Here is a 23,045-nt window from a genome sequence, read left to right on the forward strand (position 1 = left end):
TACCTCTGGTGCAAATTACTGACCTCTGTCATCATTTTAGGTGGGGGAACTTGCACAATCGGTGGCTGACTAAATACTTTTTTGCCCCACTGTATGTGTCCTACTGCGCAAGTGTCCAGTGGGGGTGGGGCATGGCTACGCGCAGGCGGGAAAGGGGGTGGAGAAGTTTGGAGGGTCCGTTTTTTCTGTGGTTGTACAAAAGAAGGCGACCATTAAAGTTGGAGTTACTATGCCAGTTGTGTGATTATTGGAGTACCACTCCTCACCCCGTCTCTAAGGAGAGCCCAGCTACCCTTCAGAGGAAGCTGATTTGCGCCAATTCGATCTCTGTTGTAACTTTATCGCAGTTTATTGTTTGATAACAGCATTTTGGTTATTTTGTAAGTGATTTAAGTGTTAGCCACATGTTTAGTGAGAGCTGTTAATTATAGATTTAATTTTCTGCTAAAAGGGAGCATTTAACAGGTATTTCATTAGAAAACTGAGTTTCCCAGAATCCTTTGTGGTAGATGAAAGTTACTCAGGTTTTAGCTAGCAAGGAAAGTTTCGGGAAGCCATTATATGTTGCTCTGATGTCGAGCAGTTTATTTGTTGTACATTCCCCTTTTTGAAGCCTTATATAAAGACTCGTTTCTACAATTCATGTCCGATCCATTTTTTGGCTAAGTGGATTCGCCACAATAATCTCGTTCTTTCGGTCAGAGCTGAGTTGAGCACAGGTGAGGGTGGGGACATAGATCAACCGCTAAATCAACAACTTTGCTTTCACTCTCAGCTCTCGTCAGCACAACAGCCCGGCACAGCTTACGTATCGTTGCAGCCACTTCACCAATCCATCTGTCGATTTCTCGCTCCCCACAAGACCCAGAGATACCTAAACTCCTCCACCCAGAGTGGGCACTCCACCCATTTGCAGTTGAGAACCAGGCCTCAGACTTGGAGGTGCTAATTCTCATTCATGCCACTTCACACTCAACTGCTACCCACTCCAGTGTGATCTAGAGGCCACCACCTGATGAAGCCAACAGAACCAACATTGAGGCAGTTAAACAGCTGCTTGGTCCCTGGAGTGAATGATTCACCCTGGGTCCCTAAAGGGTTCTGGATGTTGTCGGCTGTCTGGTTGACACGCCGCTACAACATTGCGTGGAGATCTGGGGTGGTGGTTCCCATCTTTAAGAAGGGAGACCAGTTGGACCTTCCCAGATCCCCCTGTAGTGGGGGGATCCAAACGAGGGTTTGTTTGATTTTAGATTTATTTTGGTTCAACTTTCAGCCCCAGTTAATTAAAGTAATCTTAAGAGGTTTGTTTATGGTTAATAATTATTTTATTATTTCTTTGAAGATTAGTTTTCTGCAGGTAGGGCAATGCTGAATTTTGAAAGTTCCTCCCCCAACATGATGGGAATTTATTATGGCTTTCTTATCTTTTGGAAAATTGCTGCAGGACTCCTCGATGAGAGCTTATAATGTGCTTGTGTTTCTTAATTTACTCCTGTTAAAGGACCATGGTATACCACTACTGATGATAACAGAGATATCGGTGTGAATGAGCCTCCTCCTGTTATTAAAATTAGAATTTCATGTCTGGTTTCTGAACACCAAGATCCAGACGGCCAAAATTGAAAAGCTGGAAAAGTCCACATTAAGTCGCCACCTAGAGTCAAGAAGTTTATGTTGTTCATGAGAAGAGAAGATCGGGTGGAGCATCGTAGCACCAAAGCTAATGAATTATTTACTTACCCCGATCACGAGCACGAGTATTGACTGAACAGAATGAGATCCATGGTGTTTAAAACATTTGAGGTGATTTGATAGGATAGGATGCCTCCTGTTTCAGCATAGGAAGAGACCAGGATACACATTTGATTGGATGGAAAAATAATGGCACTTAAACCTAAAATGTGGCATCTGCTTTAAAATGGACAGACAGCTATGAAGCATGTTACAAATGTAAAAGGTGGTCAGTAAAGTCTCATTTTTGAGCTTCTACTTCCGCATTTTGACCAACACCATGTTCGTGATTGGTTCTCTGTCAGAGTAAAGCCAATCTCACCATTCTGCACTTCCTGCAACAAGGACAGTGAGCATGGTGACTTTTAGTTGTAAATGTGCCCTTTAACCTCGAGTGTCTTCCAAACATATGAGGGTGTTGGTTGTTTGGTCCATAAAGGTTCATCTGCAGTTTAAACTGGTGAAGGACTCGTGAGCTTTCTATGTGCAAATGAAAGACTTCTTTCCCGTATGAAGACATTATTTAAGGTGTTATTGTGTGAATCGCTTGGTTGGAGCTGGAGCGACTCTTCATGTCAGTGCTTCCTGCTGGAAGGAGACCTTTAAAGCTTTAACAGACAAATAAACTTTATTGATGTGCTGCTATTAATTCAGATCCGCCGATTCTCCTGCAGCAGGCCACAGGTCGCACTTTGTGTGCCCTGACAGCACCAACGGGAGATTTACGAGCAGCGTGGGCTGTTCGGGGGGGAGTCTGTGAAGCTGTTGTTTCTATGTGGCGGGCGTTTCTGAGCGCAGCTGTGATTCATGCTGACCTGATAGGGTGGTACGGGCTGAGCGTCATCAGCGCCGCCTCTGATATGAAACCCATCACAGGCTGGTTAATTATTCGTCCCATCACCAGCAGGTGACCTGTAATTTGCACAGAGGCGTCTGACTCCAACAGCTGCCAGGTTGAATCACATGACGATGGCGTGTTATGATACGTGAACGCGGCGGTACGATCTGCCACTTCCTCTCAGTGTCTGCCGCGCTGCTGCAGGGTCTCGCTATGGTGTTTGCTGTTTGGCAGGCTGGCCAACTTTCGGTCGCTTTCTGTGTCACAGTTAGCTGATGTGACCTGATGCATCATGTGGGTGCTGCATGTGTGATGTTACCATCTGAATCAGGAGATGGAGATGATATACACGCTGGAGGATTTTAGCAGTACTGTGCAGTACGACAGTTTGAGAAGTCTGCCAAAACCTTTAATCGATACTCTGATCATCACACGAGCTAAAGATCGTCCTCTTTTGTGTTTACGCTGATTCATTTTAATTCTTCGTCGACAGCTTTACTTTATTTGGTACATTAAACAGCCAATCACATGGCAGCAACCTCAAAGCAGATGGACTACAGCAGCAGAAGACCACACTGAGACCGCTGCTGTCGGCTAAGAACAGGAAACTCAGGAAACAGTTCACACGATCCCATAATGGAAACACGTTGCGTGCGAGCTTCAGATAGTAGGAGCAGAGTTTGGTTTAAACAGCATGAAAGCTTGGCTCCATCCTTCCCCTCGTCAACAGGTCAGGCTGCTGCTGGTGTGATGGTGTGGGGATATCTTCCTGGTACACACCGGGGCGCTCAGAACTCCACAGCCTACCCGAGTGTTGTTGCTGACCATGTGCATCCCTCCTCCTCCTTCTGATGGATAACACACCGCGCCACAGACTATCTTGTGCATGGAACATAACGATGAGTTCCCTGTACCCACATTACTTCCACAGGCACAGATCTCAGTCCAGTAGAGCAGCGGTCCCCAACCCCTGGGCCAAAGACCGGTACTGGTCCGTGAGTTGTTTGGTACCGAGTTGAGGCTCGGGTGTGAAATTTTAGTTTATCAGGGTTTTTATCGTTAACTCAGTTTCCCTGGGTCTTTTCCCATGTGTTATGAAAAAATCTTATAATAATCTCACCTTAAAGGTCGGTCCGTGAAAACATTGTTGGACATAAACCGGCAAAAAAGGTTGGTGACCGCTGCAGTAGAGCGCCTTTAAGATGTGATTTTATGGGAGATTTTCATTATCAGTGACTGTGTGACGTCATCACGGACCAAAATCTCTGAGGAATGCTTCCTTGTTGAATCTGCAACATCAAGAATTAAAGCAGCTCTGAAAGAGGAGAATCAACTGCAGAATGACAAAGGAGCTCAGCAACTTTGCTTTTATAATGAGAATGCAACGAGCTGAGAACTGCAGCGCAGACGAGTCACAGTCGTCGGTGCAGACGGACTCTGATAGGTCGAAATATGTTTGCAGTTATCAGCAAACCTTTGCCGGTCTGTCTGTGAGTAGAGACCGGTTCCAGCCAGCCAACCCGTGCTGTCACCTTGTAATCGGAAGTGGGCGCCCAGGTCGAGTACACCTGGGATAGGTCACCAGTGTATTGCAGTGCTAACAGAGAGAAACAACCATTTATGTTTACATAACATCTACAGTGAAGTTAGAATCGGTAAATATTCTGAAAGCACGTCTAATTATCAGTATTTATTTGTATGAAATATTGTTCAGAGCTGCATGAATTTAGCACCAGCTTTCAGAGTTCATATGTTTTTATCAGAAGTACTTCCAGAAAGAGCTAATCCTGTGTCTCTGGCAGCTTTAGTACTCGATTTGATCTTTACACAGGACAGTTCAGGAATCCATACATGCTGAGACCCACCTGTAAATCTCTCAGTGCACATATTTCCATCCAATTATGCTGAGCCGCGTCTGTAGTGTTTGACAGCCGATGTCAGAAATCATAGAGCAGACACGCGGACTCGTTAGGAGGGAAAATTAGTGGAAAACTTTATTAGCACTGGAATTTCCCTGCATGAACAGATGGAGATGTAATGATCGTTATCGACGTGTCCGGTCCAAACACCTAATCATCTGAACTGGCCTTGAGGAGCGCAGGCAGCAGGTTTACCTGACCTCATCCAGCGTGTGGATCTCTCAGCAGCTGTCCACCTCGGCCTCATTAAACTCCTCCCAACCTCTGCTGTAACATCCATCAGCTGCTGTTAACACTGATGGAAGGAGGTGTGTGTGTGTGTGTCACAGTAAAAATGTGACTGTGTGTGAGTGGAACATCTCCCTCATCATCTTAGTGACGCACACCAGCCCTCTGTGGAGAAGAGCCGGTGAAAAATCCACTGCTGTGTTCACACAGTGATGATGAGGCAGTTTGTAGCATCTGGAAGCTCTTCGAGGCGTCTGTGGCGTCACTCTGCGCTCTTTTTGTCATTTCTCTGTGGATAAGTACATTTGGGGCGAGTGTGTCCCAGTTCAGCCCTCCGAAACAAGATCCTGTCCGTCTCAGGTTAGTCTGGGGACACGCCGGAAGACTTCTGAAGCTCTGTTATTAAAAAAACAAAGTGGATCACAGGCTTGTTGGAGCTGTGTGTGAGTCACAAAGCCAAAATATGAGATATTTTAGATGAGAATGAGATCATTTTGAGCATGAATGGACTCTGTGATCATGCTTTTCTCAAGCAGTTGTGTGATTGTTTGGTACATATGATTCTTTTCTGACTTTGCGTCTCAGTTACCAGGTAAATTGGACGGTCTGAGTCAGATCTCTTTATTTTGGGTGCCTGTTTTCTCTCTTCGAGTTTCCACCACTAAAACTTACTCCAGGAAACTTTGGAGCAACTCACTCCCACAGCAGGAACCAGGATGTCATGCTGGGTGGAGTTGTTCATTCTGTGAGATGAGGCAGTTACCCCACAAACACACTGGACACAGCTGCCTGTCCAGTAAGTGGTGCAGAGGGTGTCAGCATGATCCATGATGGATAACAGCTTGTTCAGCAACAGAAGTGTCCGGTTTGCAGCCAATCAAAGAGCCCGCCTTCCTCATCAGTTTGTTCAGTCTGTCGGTGTTACCAGCTCAGATGCCCCCCCTCCTTCCCCCCAGCAGACCACAGCAAGATATACCCCACAGGATCTTAGACACGGTCATTCTCCACCACCCTAGGGTGCATGTCTGATTTTGACCTCAGGACTTCCAGGCCATACTCGGCACAGATGTTCCTGCTAGCATCTTGCACCCTGCTGTTATGTGCTGGATTGTCTCTGGGGCATCTTTACAGCAGGCTGCACCTGGGGTCTTGCCTGGTGTGATAGACCCCAGCCTCTATGGATCTTGTGCTCAGAGCTTGTTCTTGTGCTGCCATGATTAGTGCCTCTGTGCTGTCTTTCAGTCCAGCTTTGTCCAGCCACTGGTAGGACTTCTGGATGTCAGCCACCTCTATCTGCTGGTGGTACATACGGTGCGGGGGCCTGTCCTTCCATGATGGCTCCTCTCCTTCCTCCTCTTTCTTGAGTTTCTGTTGTCTGAGGTATTCACTGAGCACTCGGTCGGTTGTGGGCATCTTCCTGATGTACTCGTGGATGTTGTCTCGTCTTCAACAGTGGTACTGACACTTATCAGTTCCCGGCCTCATTCCTTCCATTTATTATACAGTTTCAGGGTGCTGGGTCTGGGTTACAGCTTTCCTAGCGACCTCTTCATGGTTCCCATTTGCCTGCGGGATCCCCAGGTACTTGTATCTGACCTCGATGTCTGCAATGTTGCCTTCTGGTAGTTTTACCTCCTCGGTTTTGACTACTTTCCCTCTCTTTGTTATCATCCGACTACACGTCTCCAGTCTGAGTATCATTGCTGTATATCCTGCTGGTGTGGATGATGTGATGTCTCGTTCACTCTTGGCATACAGCTTGATGTCATCCATGTAGAGGAGGTGGCTGACAGCTGCTCCACTCCGTAGTCTGAGGGGGTTCAGGCTTACAGAGAACGACAGTGGGGACAGGGCATCACCTTGGTAGATGATCCTCGGGGATCAGGACTGTCTGGCCTTCAGTTAGCACCCATTGATGAGACGTTAGTAGAAATGCTAGTAGATGAGAGACACCCAGAATGACCTGATGTCCTGCCCCCCCTTGCTGTAGCATTTGTGTTGTACATTGTCGATCTCCAGCTCTGAGAGCAGTTCCTTCTTCTGAAAGTTGGAGCTATTTGTTGTTTAGCTGTCAGTCTGGATGCGGGGTATTGAAGATTCCACATCCTCTTCATGTAACCCCTTCATCACAAGCATGAATGTCAGGGTAACTTTGAGCTTTTATGATTTCTTTGAACTGTTCCAATGTGGAAGGATTGCACAAGATTTACACCAGATTTAAACACGTTAGCAACCATCTCTGAACCATTTCTAAACAATTGCAGATTTCAAGATCATCAGTTCAACAACTGTATGTTAGTGCAAGTTATTTAGGTGTGTCACTGCTTTACTGAGGTCTGTAAGAAGACCCAAACTGTTCATCTCAGGTTAGAGGAAATTGGTTAGGATGTTAAGGAACCACCGAGGCTCAAGCCTGCCATCATGGCCCCGCCCCTCCCTGAGCCTGGTTCTTCCTGTTAAAAGGGAGTTTTTCCTTCCCACTGTCGCCAAAGTGCTTGCTCATAGGGGTCATATGATTGTTGGGTTTTCTCTGTATGTATTATCGTAGGGTCTACCTTACAATATAAAGCACCTTGAGGCGTTTGTGATTTGGTGCTGTATAAGTAAAATTGAATTGAACTGGAAACTGCTGGAACACCTGCGTCAACAGTGAGGCCAGTTTTGCATCTCCATTGACTGACAGGGTGCCAACAAAGACAGAAGCTACAAAATCAAAACTTTTGCAGTTGTCCATGTACGGTTTTCAGACATGACCAAGACTGAGCTATGTGGCCAGAAAGACAAGAAGTATGTTTGGAGGAGTAAAGATGAGACTTTCAACCTAAGAACAGTGCAACAGCTGTCAAACATGGTGGCGGTAGTATCTGCCAGTGGTCCTGGTACATTAGCCACAGTGGATGGAATAATGAATCTAAATTCTTCAACTTCTCAAATCAACAGCTAGATGGCTGAAACGTGGACAGTTTAGTGACAGTTTTCCAATTCTGCTACAAAGAGTGGAAAAATATGAGACTGGATTATGCCGGGATGATGTTTATGGGTACCAAAAACATCTGGTTGAGGAGCAACTTGCTAAGAGTTATTTAACCATATATTAGTGGGCATATATGTATATATCTGAGCCTATATGTATACCTTTGACCCGTGGGGATCAGAGAAAACCCCCAAACAGTTTTTCTTAAAGTCATTAAAGATGTATGCTGTACAATCTTTCCACTCTGGAAAAAGACCAGTTCAAAGGTATCATGAAAGCCCAGGATCACCCTGACGCTCGTGCTCGTTATGAGTGGATGGAGACTTGGATGGATGGTGTTAAATGTGCTTGAGAAATCAAAAGCAATCCTCACCATGCAGCCGTTACTATCCACAGTGCATTCTCTGCAGCATGGAGACTGTTGCATCGTCCCCCCCAGATTTGGTCCGTACACAAACTACATAATACACCACATGATGCATACATGACAAACTACAGCACACAGCTATAACAACAGGATCAGTCAAACACGTACTCATAACATGAGAAGACTTCCACATGACTCTATATATTACGCTTTTACTCAAAGAGCTCAAAGCCAGTGCAGTAAGCTCCGTCAGTTCTGAGAGATTCTTATGCAGCATTTATCCGGTTATATGTATATTTATAAAATGCATGTTCTTCGTCTCTCTGGGAGAGCCTCTGTAGCAGTAAAATACCTTTTACATTATGCATATTATTTTCTTTTGTAATCCAGAAAGACCTCAAAGAAAACCAGACACCGACAGATATGAAAGTAAGTTTACTTGTGAAGCACTTTAACTGTAAAAGCTCAGTCAGTGTAGCTGCGAGTGCTTCTAATGCAGCATTTTCCCAAACTGGGATTATTAAGACGCAGCTTTCTCTAGGTTTTCTGTGAAATTCTGCTCAAAGGCACTAAAGATATTAAAAACAGATTGGGAGGCCACAGCTCTGCTGCTAATTTCGCTGTGGAGATAACATCAAGGTCGCACCTTTTTACTCACTTGAAAGGTGCACGTGGAGAACGCACTAATTGATGTAGAAGCACGGCGGGCATGTTAATGGAAAAAGGTTAATTAGAAAATTTACATTTCATCAAAAAATAACTGCTGGGACGGCTTTTTAAACCACAAATGATGATGATTTCTTTTTCTTGTAGCTCTGATTCATCACCACAGCACACCAAGCTGAGTCGAATGAAAGACTAAATGCAGTAAACTCAATTGTCCTTGGTTCTTTAAAGATTTCATACTCATTCCTTGTCAAATGTAGCAGAGAATTGGTGTCATATAAACTGCAACCTTTTTATTTCTGCAAAAAGGTCCCAGCTTGTTTTCTCTTATTTCTTTTTCTTTGCGAGTCAGTAAATTCAGCTGCTATGGCTAAATCAATATTTATGTATCCAAGGCCTCTTTGGTCAGCCTGCAGGACCAACCTACACACACACACACACACACACATGTGTGAGGAATTGCAGACAAATTTCCATTTAAAAAGTCACTGAGGCTATAATTCACAATGTTCCCAAGCTGGATGATAAATCAGGGCTGGAACAGCCTCGTAACAGTCCAGAGGGATGATGAAGGGCGTCGGACCTTCTCCTCATAAACGCGACGAGCTAACTGAAGCGGCTGCAGGACGAGATGAGCACCGCCCCCCTCCACCACCTCTGTTAGGCTGAATCCTCTGATCAGATCTTTGTTTGAGCGATAAGGTGACGGAGGGAAGTGACGCTGCAGGAGATGATTTGGAGGCTGATGATTAAGGATAATGAAATGAAGGCGATAATTTGATCCACCGTCAATGAAAACGTTAACGGCTATTCTCTCCTGATTTTCATCTTCTTTTTTTTGTCTTCCCACATGAACACTTTGATCAGTTTACCGCTGGAGATCATTTTGTGAGCTCCTGTTTGGTTTCCAGAAACTGTTAAGATTAAAAGCACAATACAAAAAGTCTGAAACATGCTAAAAGCAGAAAATGCACTTGTGATTGTAGCCATTCCCCAACTCTCTGTGAATGGGACTCATGACCATTGATCAGTGGTTGATGATCAATGGTCATGAGAATTTGCATAATTAAGATTAAGGAACTGACCTCCCAGCCCATTGTTCCTTCAGTGGGCTGGTTTCAGTCATTATGCAAATGTCCTGTTTATAAGATTGAAACCTGCAGTCAGCTGAGCCTGAAGAAGTCACCTGATGATGACGAAACGTTTCTCCCACAAAACGCTACGTCCAGATGAACAGAATCAACTTTTGGAGATATACCAGCAACACCACTAACATTAGCTAATGCTACAGTTAGAGACCGTAACACAATCAAAATGATTCCAACCGTGTGCAAACAACTTGCATCCATGTTACCTTTGAAGATGAGGACCAGGTCTCGGACAACTCGCAGTCAGCTGCAGTCGTCAGAGTGACTTTAGTGCATCACTAAGGCAATGAAATGATGATAAGACACAGCAATTATCAGTTTACAGTTGTTCTGGTGTGAACCAAAAACACATCTCGATCAGGTTTCAAATGAACTCCAGAGCAGTTTGTTTATGTTGTGAATGTGATCCAACCTCAATCCAACACAGCTACCAGGTGTATGCTGCAATTTGAGCTAAGTTGGGTGTGTTTTGCAATCTGAGATACAACAGGTACCATATATGTGCAGAGTACACAAACGGTAAGTGTGGAATAGCAGCTAGCAGTAGAATTAATGCAATCTGGCCACTCCGGTCTTTAAGTGATGACGTATGAATCCTGCTTCCAGCCCAAACTACCCTGCGTTTATTAAGGCTGTTGTGTTTTTAACATGTTTTAATGTTTTGTATCTTTTTCTATTTAATCTGAACAAGCCCCTCAAAACAGTCAGTGATCACTGTCGGCTTCTCTCAGTTTTTATCATCGCTCTTCATTTTAAAGCTCAGTTTTTAAACCCTTATGATGTAACTCCAGCCCATGCAGCAGTATGTTAATGACTAACCTCGTATTGTGGATGGATTATCTCAGTTGTTCTCCTGACTGAAGTTTGGTCCGTTTACAGCATCCTGCCATGCGATTACATTTGTCTCTAACCATCAGGAACCCTCACGTTAACTTTTATCCAGTGGAAAAAAGTTGGTGTTCATCCTCCAGCTTCAGTGTGTTTATGCTAACATAGCTGTGTCGCTAGCGATCACGTAGCAGATCAGCTATCAGAGTAGATCAGCTACTGATTGGAAGGTTGGTTGTTCGATCCTTGGCTTCCCCAGTCTGCATGCCAAATTATCCTGGGGCAAGTTTCTAACCCCAAGTTGTGTGAATGTTGGTTAGATTGCACTTGAATATAGAAGTGCTTGTATGAGTGTGAATGAGTGTATACAGCACTTTGAGTACTCTGGGAGAGTAGAAAAGCGCCATGTAAGAATCAGTCCATTTACCACATCATTATATACCAGCTAGCCCAACTTCAGTAACCCTACAAACGTCACTGCTGTTTAGTTTTCTGTCTTCATTTATGTTGGAAGTGACAGCAGAGCTGTACGTTTGAATTTATTCAGAAACCTCTCACTCAGAACATGCTATATCATGTTTAGGTGGAAGCTAGCGAGCTAACTTGTTTGGTTCACTTGTTGTTTTTGTCAGTTTTGGGAAAAAACTACATGAAAAGGCTGAAGTTTACAACCTCATCATCTGATTCAGAGTAAATGAACTTTAAGTGTGAAAGTGTGAGTGACTGCAGTCAGTCCAAGTTGGACAGCTTGCCTCCATCCAGGCAGCCTGTATAGTTGCCTTGTGAGTAGTTGTCATTATATTTTTACTGTATTGTGACTGAAAAAAATAACATCATGCAGGCTACAGTTAGGCGCTAGCTTTGTTCCTAGTCTTTCCTAGTCCTAGTCAGTTCTGTTTTTGAGTCGGGTCGTCATAGATATCCAAAGTTAAATCAAAGAATAAAGCTGGGTGTGATAAAATATAAATATATAACTGAAATAACTAACTGACCCTAAACTGAACTGAAAACAAACAGTGGAAATTACAAAACCATCATAATTCTGGTGAACATTTCTTACTTTTATTATCACTGCCATCAATACTTGGAACCTGATTTATTTCATGCATCAGTAAAAATGGGTGTAGTTGCTGTCATCGCTGCAGTTTAACAGTAATAATTTTCCAATGCTGGTGTTGCATTAAATGTAATGCTGCCTGAAGTCTGAATATAAATGGCGACATTTGATTTTGTTGTATTTCTGTGTTTGAATTGAGGAGTTTAATTGTGGTCCTCTCAGCATGAGTGGAGCCATCATGGTTCACTGTGGTCACAAAGAGATGGACATAGAAACATTACTCAGGTCGGCTGCAGAGTTTAAATTATGCTCAGTTGGGACCCAGGAAAAACTCTCCTGCAGTCAGTCCACTGCCAGCCTGAACTGCTGATACAGGCGGGATGGAGCCATGCTTTCATGTTGTTCATGTCATACTCTGATCCTACCGTCCGAATGTCGCCGCAGAAATCGAGACTCAAAAGATGTTTCAATGCTTTTCTATTTTGCAGTTCTGGTGAGACTCTGAAATGCAGCTTTAGGCTGGCAGCAGCGACACCCAGTGTGGACTTCTGCCTCAAAGTTCAACATGTTGTGCACTCACAGATGCTCTTCTGCAGGCTTTGGTTGTTATTCGACCTATCGCTGCCTTTCTGTCAGCTCGAACCAATCTGGGCGCTCTCCTCTGACCCCTGACATTAGCAAGGCACGTTACTGGATTACTGTGGCTCACTGGATTTTTTGTTTTCAGTCCGACCTCTGTAAACACTAAAGATGGGTTTGTGGGAAAATCCCAGCAGATCAGCAGTTTCTGAAACAGTCAGACCAATCTGTCTGGCACCAACAACCATGCCAAGTTCAGAGTTCCCTCCATCAGCTTTCTTTCCCACTGTGATGCTCGGTGTGAACTTCAGCAGGTCATCTCGACAATGTCTTCTCGATTAAATTGAATGAATTTATAATGAACGTCTGACTGAAAACAAAGTTCTTGCTTTCTTAGAAGTTTCTCTCATTTTCCATCTTTTCAGGACTCTGGCCTACAAGAACCGCTATGTTCGAGTTCCAGATGGTCACTTCTGGATCGAGGGAGATCATCACGGCCACAGTCTGGACAGCAACAGCTTTGGACCGGTAAGCACTCATCTCACTGCAGTGACACTGATGCCCTCCTTTGGTAGAAACAACTTCTATGTTCAGGAGTTTTCAGTCAGTCTGCGATACACAGTAAGGAAACAGTATTGGGTTACGTCTCTTAATCTTCATCAGTATAAAAACACATGACTTTGCAGATGATGCTGCAGCTGCTGTGATGGCCTGATAGAGACTTCTTCTTCCTTAACTTCTATTTCACCACAATCACTCCAACCCTCTGCACGGCCTCCTTCACTGCATCTATGAACCTCCTCTGAGGGCTTCCTCTTTTCCTCCTTGCTGGCAGCTCCATCTTCATCATCCTTTGTCCAGTATATCCTGCACAGGTCCAAACCGTTGGTGGATTATGTGTTGGAATCTGTCTGACTCTATAAAATGGATGTTGATTAACTGCAAACCTTCAACAGTCTGTTTGAATGATCCCTCCAGATTAGACTAAGTCAGGTTGCCTCCTGACAGGACACCTCTGCACTGATCACTGAAGCTACCTGCAGTCAGTCCCAAACATCAAAAAACCGAATTATACACCAACCACCATCTTTACCTGGTTGCACAGTGTGTCAGAGACATCACTGAGTGCAGAGACGGTCGAGCAGCTCCTGTAGGTGTGATGTGTGCAGGCTGCGTCATACTTGTGTCCATATGTGTGTTCTTGCACACACTACAAGTTTAAAACGTTTCAGTAGGATCCAAATCTGGGCTTCGATTAAACCTGTGATTGAAATGTTCTTTAATATAATTAACAATGAATTAATTCCTTTACAATCGTTTATTTAAAATTAGGTGTGTTTTAAATCCCTCTGCAGAGTTTTAGCTCCTCACCCAGTAGGCTGATGGACAGACGTGAACCTGAAAACAAATTTATCATAGACACACACAGACACACGCGTCAGCGTTGCCATGGAGACCTGACTAATGAGGACCCAAAGTCTCGCAAAAATCTCACTGTCAAAGTCGAGATTCACACTTTGTTCATAAATGTGGTGTAAAGCTTTATTATGGCTTAAACAGAAGGAGAAATAATGAAGCTGTGAGCAAGGCATTACTGCAGCACACTGTACTGTTTGGGGGAAACGGTAAAGAAGGAACATGGAGCTTTGGGAGAATCCACGGATAAATAACTCCAGTATGTTTCCTTTACGTGCACTGCATACTGTGGGCCCGGTTTCATCTGCCCTATCCCGATCCGAGCTGGGTCCTCTCCTCCTGACTGGAGCCGAGCGTCACAGAGTCCGTAGGGAAGCCAGAGTGACGGCTTGTTTCGGCGCCATCTTTCAGCGTTTTGTTGTGGTCGGCAGAGATGACAAGTACGTTAACAAAGCAGGATGTTTCTGCAGACCTGGTTTGTTCATCCTGACAGACGCATAAAGATTTCATTAACGCCGTGTTTCAGGCTCATCTCTCCGGAGCAGGAAGAGTGTTAAAAGTCTGATATTGACTCCTGTTCTCTGCGCTATTTGTAGTTTTTCCCCTGTTGGTTGGAGCGGGATAAATTTTTCAGCAAAGAAGTAGTCGTTTGCTATGGACAGCACATTCAGAGCCCTGCTCTCCCACTGATGCAAAGCTATCCAAGGAGCTGAGCAGAAATCCCCTCTGAGCTCAAACCCAGAGCACATAGAGCAGCAGCTCTGCAGAGCCTCTTTGTTCCTGAGACGACCGGCAGCTGTTCTGTCCTACAAAGAGAGGCTGAGTTTTAAATATGCTGTGCCTCTCTCCTATTATGTTTCTGACCACACCACTCTTCTGCAGATTATGAGTTTTCTTTCAGTATTTCCAGCAAACGCCCGTTCTGTTCCAACTTTTCATTAAAGACCGCTGTTTCAGTGTGAAGTCTGTGGCTAAATGTAATTTAGATTCATATGATGATCATCTGCAGAGAATTTCCTACGAAGGTGTAAACTACAGCTCCTTCTTACAAACTGCTGCCTCAGACATCCTGTTAGACGTCTTTGCTATGAAGGGGGTCTGACCAGATGTCATGGCTGCTGGGATGGGTTGATAGAGAGGAGCTGAAATCAACCCTAACCCTGCCTTAGGATTGTTCTGGTCCATGGTTCTGTAAAACGTACTAAACAGTGAGTTCAGCGTATTTATTAACTTTCAGTCTCAGTAAATGGCACGCTTACTGCTTCTATAGGAATTAAGAATATTAAAGGTCAGTAGCAGCCAGGTGCTGCTTATTAAATGCACAAATGCACTTAATTAAAGGATCATCAGTCGGTGTGAGCACCACTACTTATGGCACTTTTGCTAGTTTGGACCAAGCGAAGGAGGAAAGATGTCAGCAAAGATCTTGGGAAGGATTATAAGGCCATCTACAAATACTAAGGGAGATTATTCACAAATTGAAAACATTCAGCTGCAAGTCTTCACAGCGCTGGACGTTCCAAAGAATTCACCCCAAGGTCAGACCGTGCAAAACTCAGAAGAACTCCAAAAAACCCAAAAGCTGCAGCTCAGACCTCGGTTAGCAAAGAGTGAACAAGTATGGCTTGTTTAGGGCTTCAGGGGAAAGAGTCTTCTCTCTAAAGAGAACATACCAGCATGGTGTATATTTCCAAAACTGCATCTTAACAGACGAGACCACAGTGGAGATGTTCGTCCATCACGCACAGCAGCACATCTGGAGGAAACAAACACCTCATACAGCCGTCAGCATGGTGGAGGAGGGACGATGATCTGAGTGGACCATGAGCTCCTCTGTAGAGTCAGTGTGAGGCCGTGTGTCCCACAGCTGAAGCTCGGACCAAACCGGGTCTTCAACAGGACAAAGATCCCAGCACAGCAGCAGGTCTGCAACAGAACGACCGAAGAAGAGAAGAACGGAGCTGCTGCAGAGCTCAGAGAGCTGTGCATGAACAAGTGCTGCAAACCTCAATGAGGCGAAAAACAATATGAAGAAGAGTGGACCAAAACTCCTCCACAGTGATGTGAGAGACTGACGAAGCCACAGAGAAAATCCTCACTGCAGGTTATTGCTGCTATAAGCTGTTGAATCAGGGGTGGACTCAGTCTTTCCCTCGACTGTCACATGAAAACTTTCTTTTACATATAATCGTCTAACACTGTCACTGCACGGACAAATACAAGAGCGAAAGGTGTGAGGCTGTGGTATCTTACAGATATTTGTAGCTTCACGTTATTCTGCAGCTTGTGATGCTTCTGCTCGTTTGCTGGGGTGAAACTGGAGCTTCTGCCAGACCCAGAGTCCAAAGCTGTGGCTGTTTTTTTTCTTTCTTCAACACGTTTGAAGAAATCTGCTGACGTCAGAGTCAACAACAACATCAACCTGTGTTTATTTCATCCACACCTGTCACCATTTTCACAGCTATTTGTCTGTCACTGCTTAATGGCACAGAAGGATGACATCCAGTCGTTGCTCCAGACTAGCTCTGGCCTGTTCCAGCCTGGAGACGTTTCTCTGCTGCTCAGAAAGGTGGTGTGAGCGCAGTGGTCTTTGTCAGTAGATGTTTCATTGCAGAGTTGAAGAGCACACGTCAGCTTCTGCCCCTCGTGACAGACGTCACCGGCGTTCTCGTCCCTAAAATCGCATTACCCTTTCAATGCTGCCAAATGGCCAAAGCCACAGCAGCAGAAGCCTCAGCTGTGTTGTATCATGAAACACAATGTGCTGACAGTTTCATATTATTACCAAATATTCATACCACAGGAAATAGACTCGAACAGCTAAATCAATTGACTATATTCAGGATGTATCCTCTCCAATGAGGAGGTCTCATTTGAATAAAATGTTCTTTTTAAAGTCAGCCTGGCAGTCCTCGCTGCCACCCACCTCACAGTCTTTCAGTGCAGCAGATGATGCAGTCAGCCTTTGGGTCGATCAGAAATAGTCCAAAACAAAACAGAGAAAAACACCCACAACCTCTATATACACTATATGGTCCGAGTGCAGCGCTGTATGGAGCTTTTTCCTCCACATTCTTTTGTTGCTAAGTTAAAAATGTTCTTTCTTTGTTTGGTTTTCAGAACTTTGTAAAATGTGAAACCGAGGAGATTTTCATGCATATGCAACACGAGTCAGGCTTTCATGTCAGTCGATCTCACGCTGTGGGAAGTATGGCCTATTAAAGCGTTTATAGGTGCAATAAATAAGATTTCTACTGAGCCCAAAGCATGAAACGGCCGCAATTCATCTGCAGAGAGTTGATGGGGGGGTGTTGATCAATACGGTGAGTCAGCCAGATGCTGAGGTTTCTTCCTCTCAGAGCTGAAAAGCCAATCCTGATGTGGACACAAACAGAGAAAGTAATGAGCCGAGAGAGCGCCGAGAAGAAAAGACTACGGGACTAAGTGATGCAGCGTGGAATTCGGCACATGACCGCTGAACGGCAAAAGGAAGCCGCTGACCAACGATCCGGAAAAATACAAAGAAAACAAAGGCGCAACAGAGACAAAGAACCTGAGAGATGTTCGACTAACAAGCAAGGAAATTAAAAATAAGGCTAATGAAGACCCCAAAGGAGGACCCGATGGACAAAATCAGGAAAACAGCAAACCGTAGAGGCAACGGAGGAAGTTAGGAAAGTACGAAGCACAAAAGCTGTTAATTATTAGGGCGGTCACCTTTAAAAGGTGAAACCAAAACAGAGAAATCCAAGAAAATAGAATCAAAACAAGTGAAGCGAAAAATTATGGATGAATTACAAAAGTCTAAACTATACCAATAACTTTAATGGTTTCTTTAATGGTTACAACAACCATTAAAGAAACCCTGAGCATCCATCACGCAGGCCACCTGTAAAGTTTTTTATTCTCATCGTTCAGGAACCGTTTGAGTCTCTCGCCCAGCGTTGTTGTTGAGTCACGGTAATGTGACGTGTACCTGGAAACACCTGGGCGGAGCTCATTATTCTGTGTTCAGCACCTGATGAATAGCTTGTTGCTACCATCGTCCATCAAAGCTCCTCTTCTGTTTTCAAAACCATTGAAATCTGTCTCCAACACTAGCAGAGTCGTAGTCATTGAAAAATGGGCCCATTAAAAACAATTGTGTTAACCCGTCCACTTTCTGCCCACATAAAACATTTGAGGAGCAGCATTCAAGGCAGAAATCTCCAGATGTCTCCCAGGGAGGGGTCACTCAGGTGTTCCCAACTCTGCAAAGAAGCCTCCTCCCAAACCATTCAGGAGGAATCAGGTTCAGTAAACCACCTCCGCTGTGCAGGGTTCGGAGTGACAGAGCCCATCGACCCGACTCTGGTCGTCTAACCCAGCGGTCCCCAACCCCCGGGCCTCGGACCCGTGAGTCGTTTGGTACCGGGCCGCGAGAGTTGAGGCTCAGGTGTGAAATGTATGGTTTTCAGGGGTTTTATCGGTTTTTAGCGTTATTTTGTTATTGTTTTTATCGTTTACTCGGTTTTCCTGGGTCTTTTCACATGTGTTATGAATAAATATTCTTTTTTTCGGTACCGGTACTAGTTTTATTTTGTTGTATTTATCCGCGACACCTTAAAGGCCGGTCCGTGAAAATGTTGTCGGGCATAAACCGGTCCGTGGTGCAAAAAAGGTTGGAGACCGCTGATCTAACCACAGCTAGTGGTCATGGGACAGCAGAGGGCAGCAAAAAATGATCTAAAGCATGAAACTGCTAAAAAATAAAAACATATCCTGAAAGGAAAAACCTCCAAGAAACAAAAGAAGGAAGAATTTCTATATAAATGCATTTTAATTAATTCTCAATTTTCCTGTTCTGAAAAACCTGAAATTAGGCACGTTCACTTTCTCCTACATGCTTTTCTTTGTCAATCGTCGCCTTAAAAATCTGTGCGTAAGAAAAGTAGGAAGCAACGTGTTACAAAGAATCCAAGAAATGAAGCTAATCCAATAATTAACAAAAAAAAAAAACCCAAATATCCAAATAAGCCAAAAACAGAGCATCGAAAGAAAGAAAGCATCAATAAAGCAAAGGAAGGAACCTTGGCAGCCATGTTTTAACCATGGTCACATGGATTATGTTTGGCGTAAAGATTCCTGATTTTTGTCACCAGTTGAAGGAATCTTCAAACCCAAATCTTGGAGCGAAGGTGCAAAACAAACGTTTTTGTTTGAAGTTTCCAACCTCGTGTTTCTGAGATTAAAAGAAAGATGAATCTGTGCTGACCTGGAGGTTCTCTGCCTCCACAGCTTTCAGGTGTGTAATTTAGTAATTCCTCACTGTCTCACCTTAGCAGATAACAGCTCAGTGTCATCTGCAGCCGGATGAATATTAATCAGCTGTTTCATTACCACATGTTATTAAACTGGAGCTTGACCCGCAGCTGTTGTGAGGTGGAGGTTTCTTTTCCTTCCTGTTACTCAGACTGTAGCGTTGAATTTGCTGCGTCAAATCAAACGTTGCTTTCTTTCTCTGAAACCAACTCCTCATAACACCTCCAGCCCGAGCACGAGCTCTCTAAAGGTTATTCTGGAGATGGAGATGAATGCCGCATATGTATATATGGTTTTAAATATAGAGGCTGGCTTTGAGAGATAACAGGAATCATTAAAAGCTTATGACATTTGCTGGTGTGTGTGCGTTCGCCCTTATGCAAAGCAGATCTAATTGATGCGGCGAGGACGATGCTGGACAGCAGTGAGTGGACGGATCTTCAGCTGTCAGCGCGCCGATTTTAATTATCTCTGCCGTTGATGTCTGCAAGTGTCTGCACCTCAAGCTGAATGTCAACCTGTGAAAACCTAAATAAGAAGCATGTCACTTCAAAAATCAGAAAAAATCAGTTTTTGCTCATTTCAGACTGCCAAGGCAACCAGTGACTCAAAAAGAGGAAAACCAACCCACGGCGTCGTGTTAATTCAGGCTGCTTGGATACGTATCTTTAATATATTCAACAAAAATCGAAGCAGAGGATTGGTGCCTTTCACAAACAGTCCCTGCAGGTTCTGGATGTCAGCATCTGATGTGCTCGATTCAAAGAAGGCTTCAGTTTTATTACATTCACCATAACTGAGCTGTCGTTGTGACTAAGCCCAACCAAAGACTACATTTAAACAAGTTCAAACATCTTTTGCTGTTGGAGTTTGCAAGTACAATCAAAGCGGTCACCCAGAAACACCCTCAACCTCTGGGTGACCGAATTTAATGGCGAGGCGACGGCACTGGTGGAGGCGACCTTTCTCCAAACCACCGTGGTCGGTTGGAGCGCCGTCACTCTCAGGTTGGTGAAGGTTTGCAGATTTACCAACTTGTTGCACTAAATCTGAGTCAGAGTGTCGACATCATCTGTGACACGCTGACTCGGCTGGTTGTATTCTGGTTATATTTCTTAGAAAAGGAAGATTGCAGAGCAGCTTTACCATTTTGCACTTTCTCTGTATGTAGACGGCAACATATTTGCAGTTGTTGCCATTTTATCCCCGTCAGCACAATCGGATTCAATGAGATGATGATTGCATGCATTTGCAACATAAAGTAGACTGGCTCTGATGGGGCACTTTGAAAGTGGCAACTTACTGTGGTTGCAGATCTGGTATCCATCTCTGAAGCAAGCATTGGCTGCTGAGGCCTCCAGCTCCGTGATGTGACTGGAGAATAAACAATGAGAAAACTATTTTTGCATTACAGGTCTTGACACGTGTACTAGAGGAGGGTTTTTGAGCAAAGAAAGGCAGCTGGAGCCGTGTTTTACTTATTTCTGTTCACATTTCATTGCCCAATAATCTTTTCATTTTGAATTCTTCAGACTTTGTGGTTTTAAAAGACTCATGCTGTCACGAACTGCACTTTCCCCCAACGTCAGTCAAAGACGGTGGAGCATTACAGAGAGAAAGCCATCGATTGTAGAACTGAAAAGCCTGAACTGTGCTCAGTTCACTTTGTTCCCTTTAATAACAGATGGTCTGCTGGACCTGCTAAAGCAGGTTATAAAGGGAGCCCTGAATCACCTGTTATGACAGCTTGACCTGCTCCATGGCTGCCACAAACATCCTCAGACACCCTGCTAAGCAAAACTGACTACTCGACTGCTAACCCTGACCGCACGCGCTCCATCCTGCAGGGCTCCACCCACGTCTGCAGGTCACTGCCCTCTGTGCTGTCCTGCTGCTAGGACAAACAGGAAGGCAGCCACCTCCGTATATGAGGCTACTCACCCTCTAAACTGCAGTCTGCTCCGCCCACCTGTTCCTCTGTCATCCCCAAACCTCCTGCTCCACCACAGCTGCTTCAGTCAGCGATGCTCAAAGAGATTTCCATGACAGGCTTACTTTAGGACACCTGTGGTACCTGAGGACAGGATGGCTCTCGCTCTCTGAATCGGCTCTCAGTTGTCAATCAATCTTTATTTATAAAGCACTTTTCACCCAGAAATATAGCACAAAGTGCTTTACATGGTTAAATGCAGCCCAACCCACCCCACCCTCCAATTCACTCCCCACACTCTCTTAACATAAGCGGTCATGGATACATACCACCCCCCACCCCCCCCCCCCCACCCCCCCCACACAGAAACACACACACTTGAAAAGTAAAACTGGGCAAACTTGGGCTGGGTTCACATGAGCCAAGTGAGGAAACACTATAACAGGGAGCCGTCTGCACCGGGAGCCGGTCACAGACCGCAGCCTCCAGGCTGGGCACACAGCAGGAGGGAGGCAAAGAAGCCCCCCAGCCAGGCTGAGAGGACCCCAGAGACCCAGCAGCCACGGTCGATCACAGCCCCGGTGCAGAGAGCGCCCTCCGAGGAAACACTGGAGATATGACCCAATAAGAGTATATACAGGATAAAAAGATGAAATACAATAAATATTATGTAGGACCTAATTTAATAATATAAATAGAATAACAGGATCAATAAGCATAAAATAAATAAACGCTAAGTAAAAGCTAAATTAAAAAGGTGGGTCTTGAGCCTGTTCTTAAAAACATGTACGTTCTCTGCGGCCCTGAGCTCCTCCGGCAGGCTGTTCCACAGACGAGGACCGTACCACTGAAAAGCTGCCTCTCCGTGAGTATGTGTCCTGACTTTGGGACAATCAAAGGGCCAGTACCAGAGGACCTCAGGTCTTCGTCAGCACACGAGCTGCCGAGTTTTGCAAAAGTTGTAAAGGTGAAATATTCTTCTTAGGAAGACCAGAGAGCAGGGCATTACAGTAATCAATGCGACTGGTAATAAAAGCATGCATCAGCATCTCCGTGTTGGCCCGAGGGAGAATAGGGCGACTCTGGCTATATTTTTTAGATGATAAAATCCAATTTTGGTTACATGTTTAATATGTGGGATAAAACCAAGCTCAGAGTCAAAAATAACACCCAGGTTTTTCACTTGTAGTGAAGGACATAGTGAAAATGCCTCTAATTTAGACAAGAGTTTCTCTCTCTGAGCCTCAGGACCGACGATTAAAACTTCAGTTTTGTCCTGGTTAAGCTGTAAAAAGTTTTCTGCCATCCAAGATCTTATATCCAAGATACAGTTAAAAAGGGCATCCATTGGTCTGGTGTCATCAGGAGACACAGAGATGTACAGCTGCGTGTCATCAGCGTAACTGTGGAAGTTCACTCCATGCCTCCTGATGACACCGCCGAGAGGGAGCATATACAAATTAAAAAGTACAGGGCCTAGAACCGACCCTTGAGGCACACCACATGTCATTTTATGGATCTTAGAGGAGCATGTATCCATACTCACCATAAAAGATCTGTCTGAGAGACAGGAAGTGAACCAGTTGTGTACAGCACCAGAGAGGCCCACCATGTGTTTCAGTCTGTTTAAAAGAATAGCGTGGTCTACTGTATCAAAGGCTGCGCTTAGATCCAGTAGCACCAGGACTGAGAGCTTTTGGGCGTCCCAGTTACATCTAAGATCATTTAAAACCTTTAGGAGAGCCGTCTCTGTGCTGTGGTTCACCCTAAATCCAGACTGGAATATCTCCAGGATCTGTCTATCATTCAGAAAATCAGTAATCTGAGTAAAAACAAGTTTTTCTAAGACTTTACTTAAAAATGGTGAGTTGGATACAGGTCTGTAGTTATTAAAATCATTACAATCCAAATTGCTCTTCTTCAGAAGGGGCCTCACCACCGCAGTTTTAAAGGCAGCAGGGAAGACACCCAACTGAAGAGAGCAATTCATCATGTATAAAAGCTCAGCCTCAAAAAATCCATAAAGTGTTTTAAAGAGTGAAGAAGGGATTGGATCTAAA

General features: G+C 44.5%; 1 protein-coding gene across 1 annotated transcript in view; it reads left to right on the plus strand.

Annotated features, from left to right (window-relative positions):
- immp2l (inner mitochondrial membrane peptidase subunit 2) overlaps positions 1-23,045 on the plus strand; it is a 189,017-nt gene that overhangs the window by 164,411 nt on the left and 1,561 nt on the right. Inside the window, exon 5 of the mRNA XM_040038769.1 lies at positions 12,764-12,866. Coding sequence (XP_039894703.1) covers positions 12,764-12,866 — 103 coding nt within the window. The remainder of the gene's footprint in view (positions 1-12,763; positions 12,867-23,045) is intronic.

Source organism: Simochromis diagramma, unplaced genomic scaffold (assembly GCF_900408965.1).
Source record: "Simochromis diagramma unplaced genomic scaffold, fSimDia1.1 OVJJ01000366.1, whole genome shotgun sequence".
NCBI classification, from domain to species: Eukaryota; Metazoa; Chordata; class Actinopteri; order Cichliformes; family Cichlidae; genus Simochromis; species Simochromis diagramma.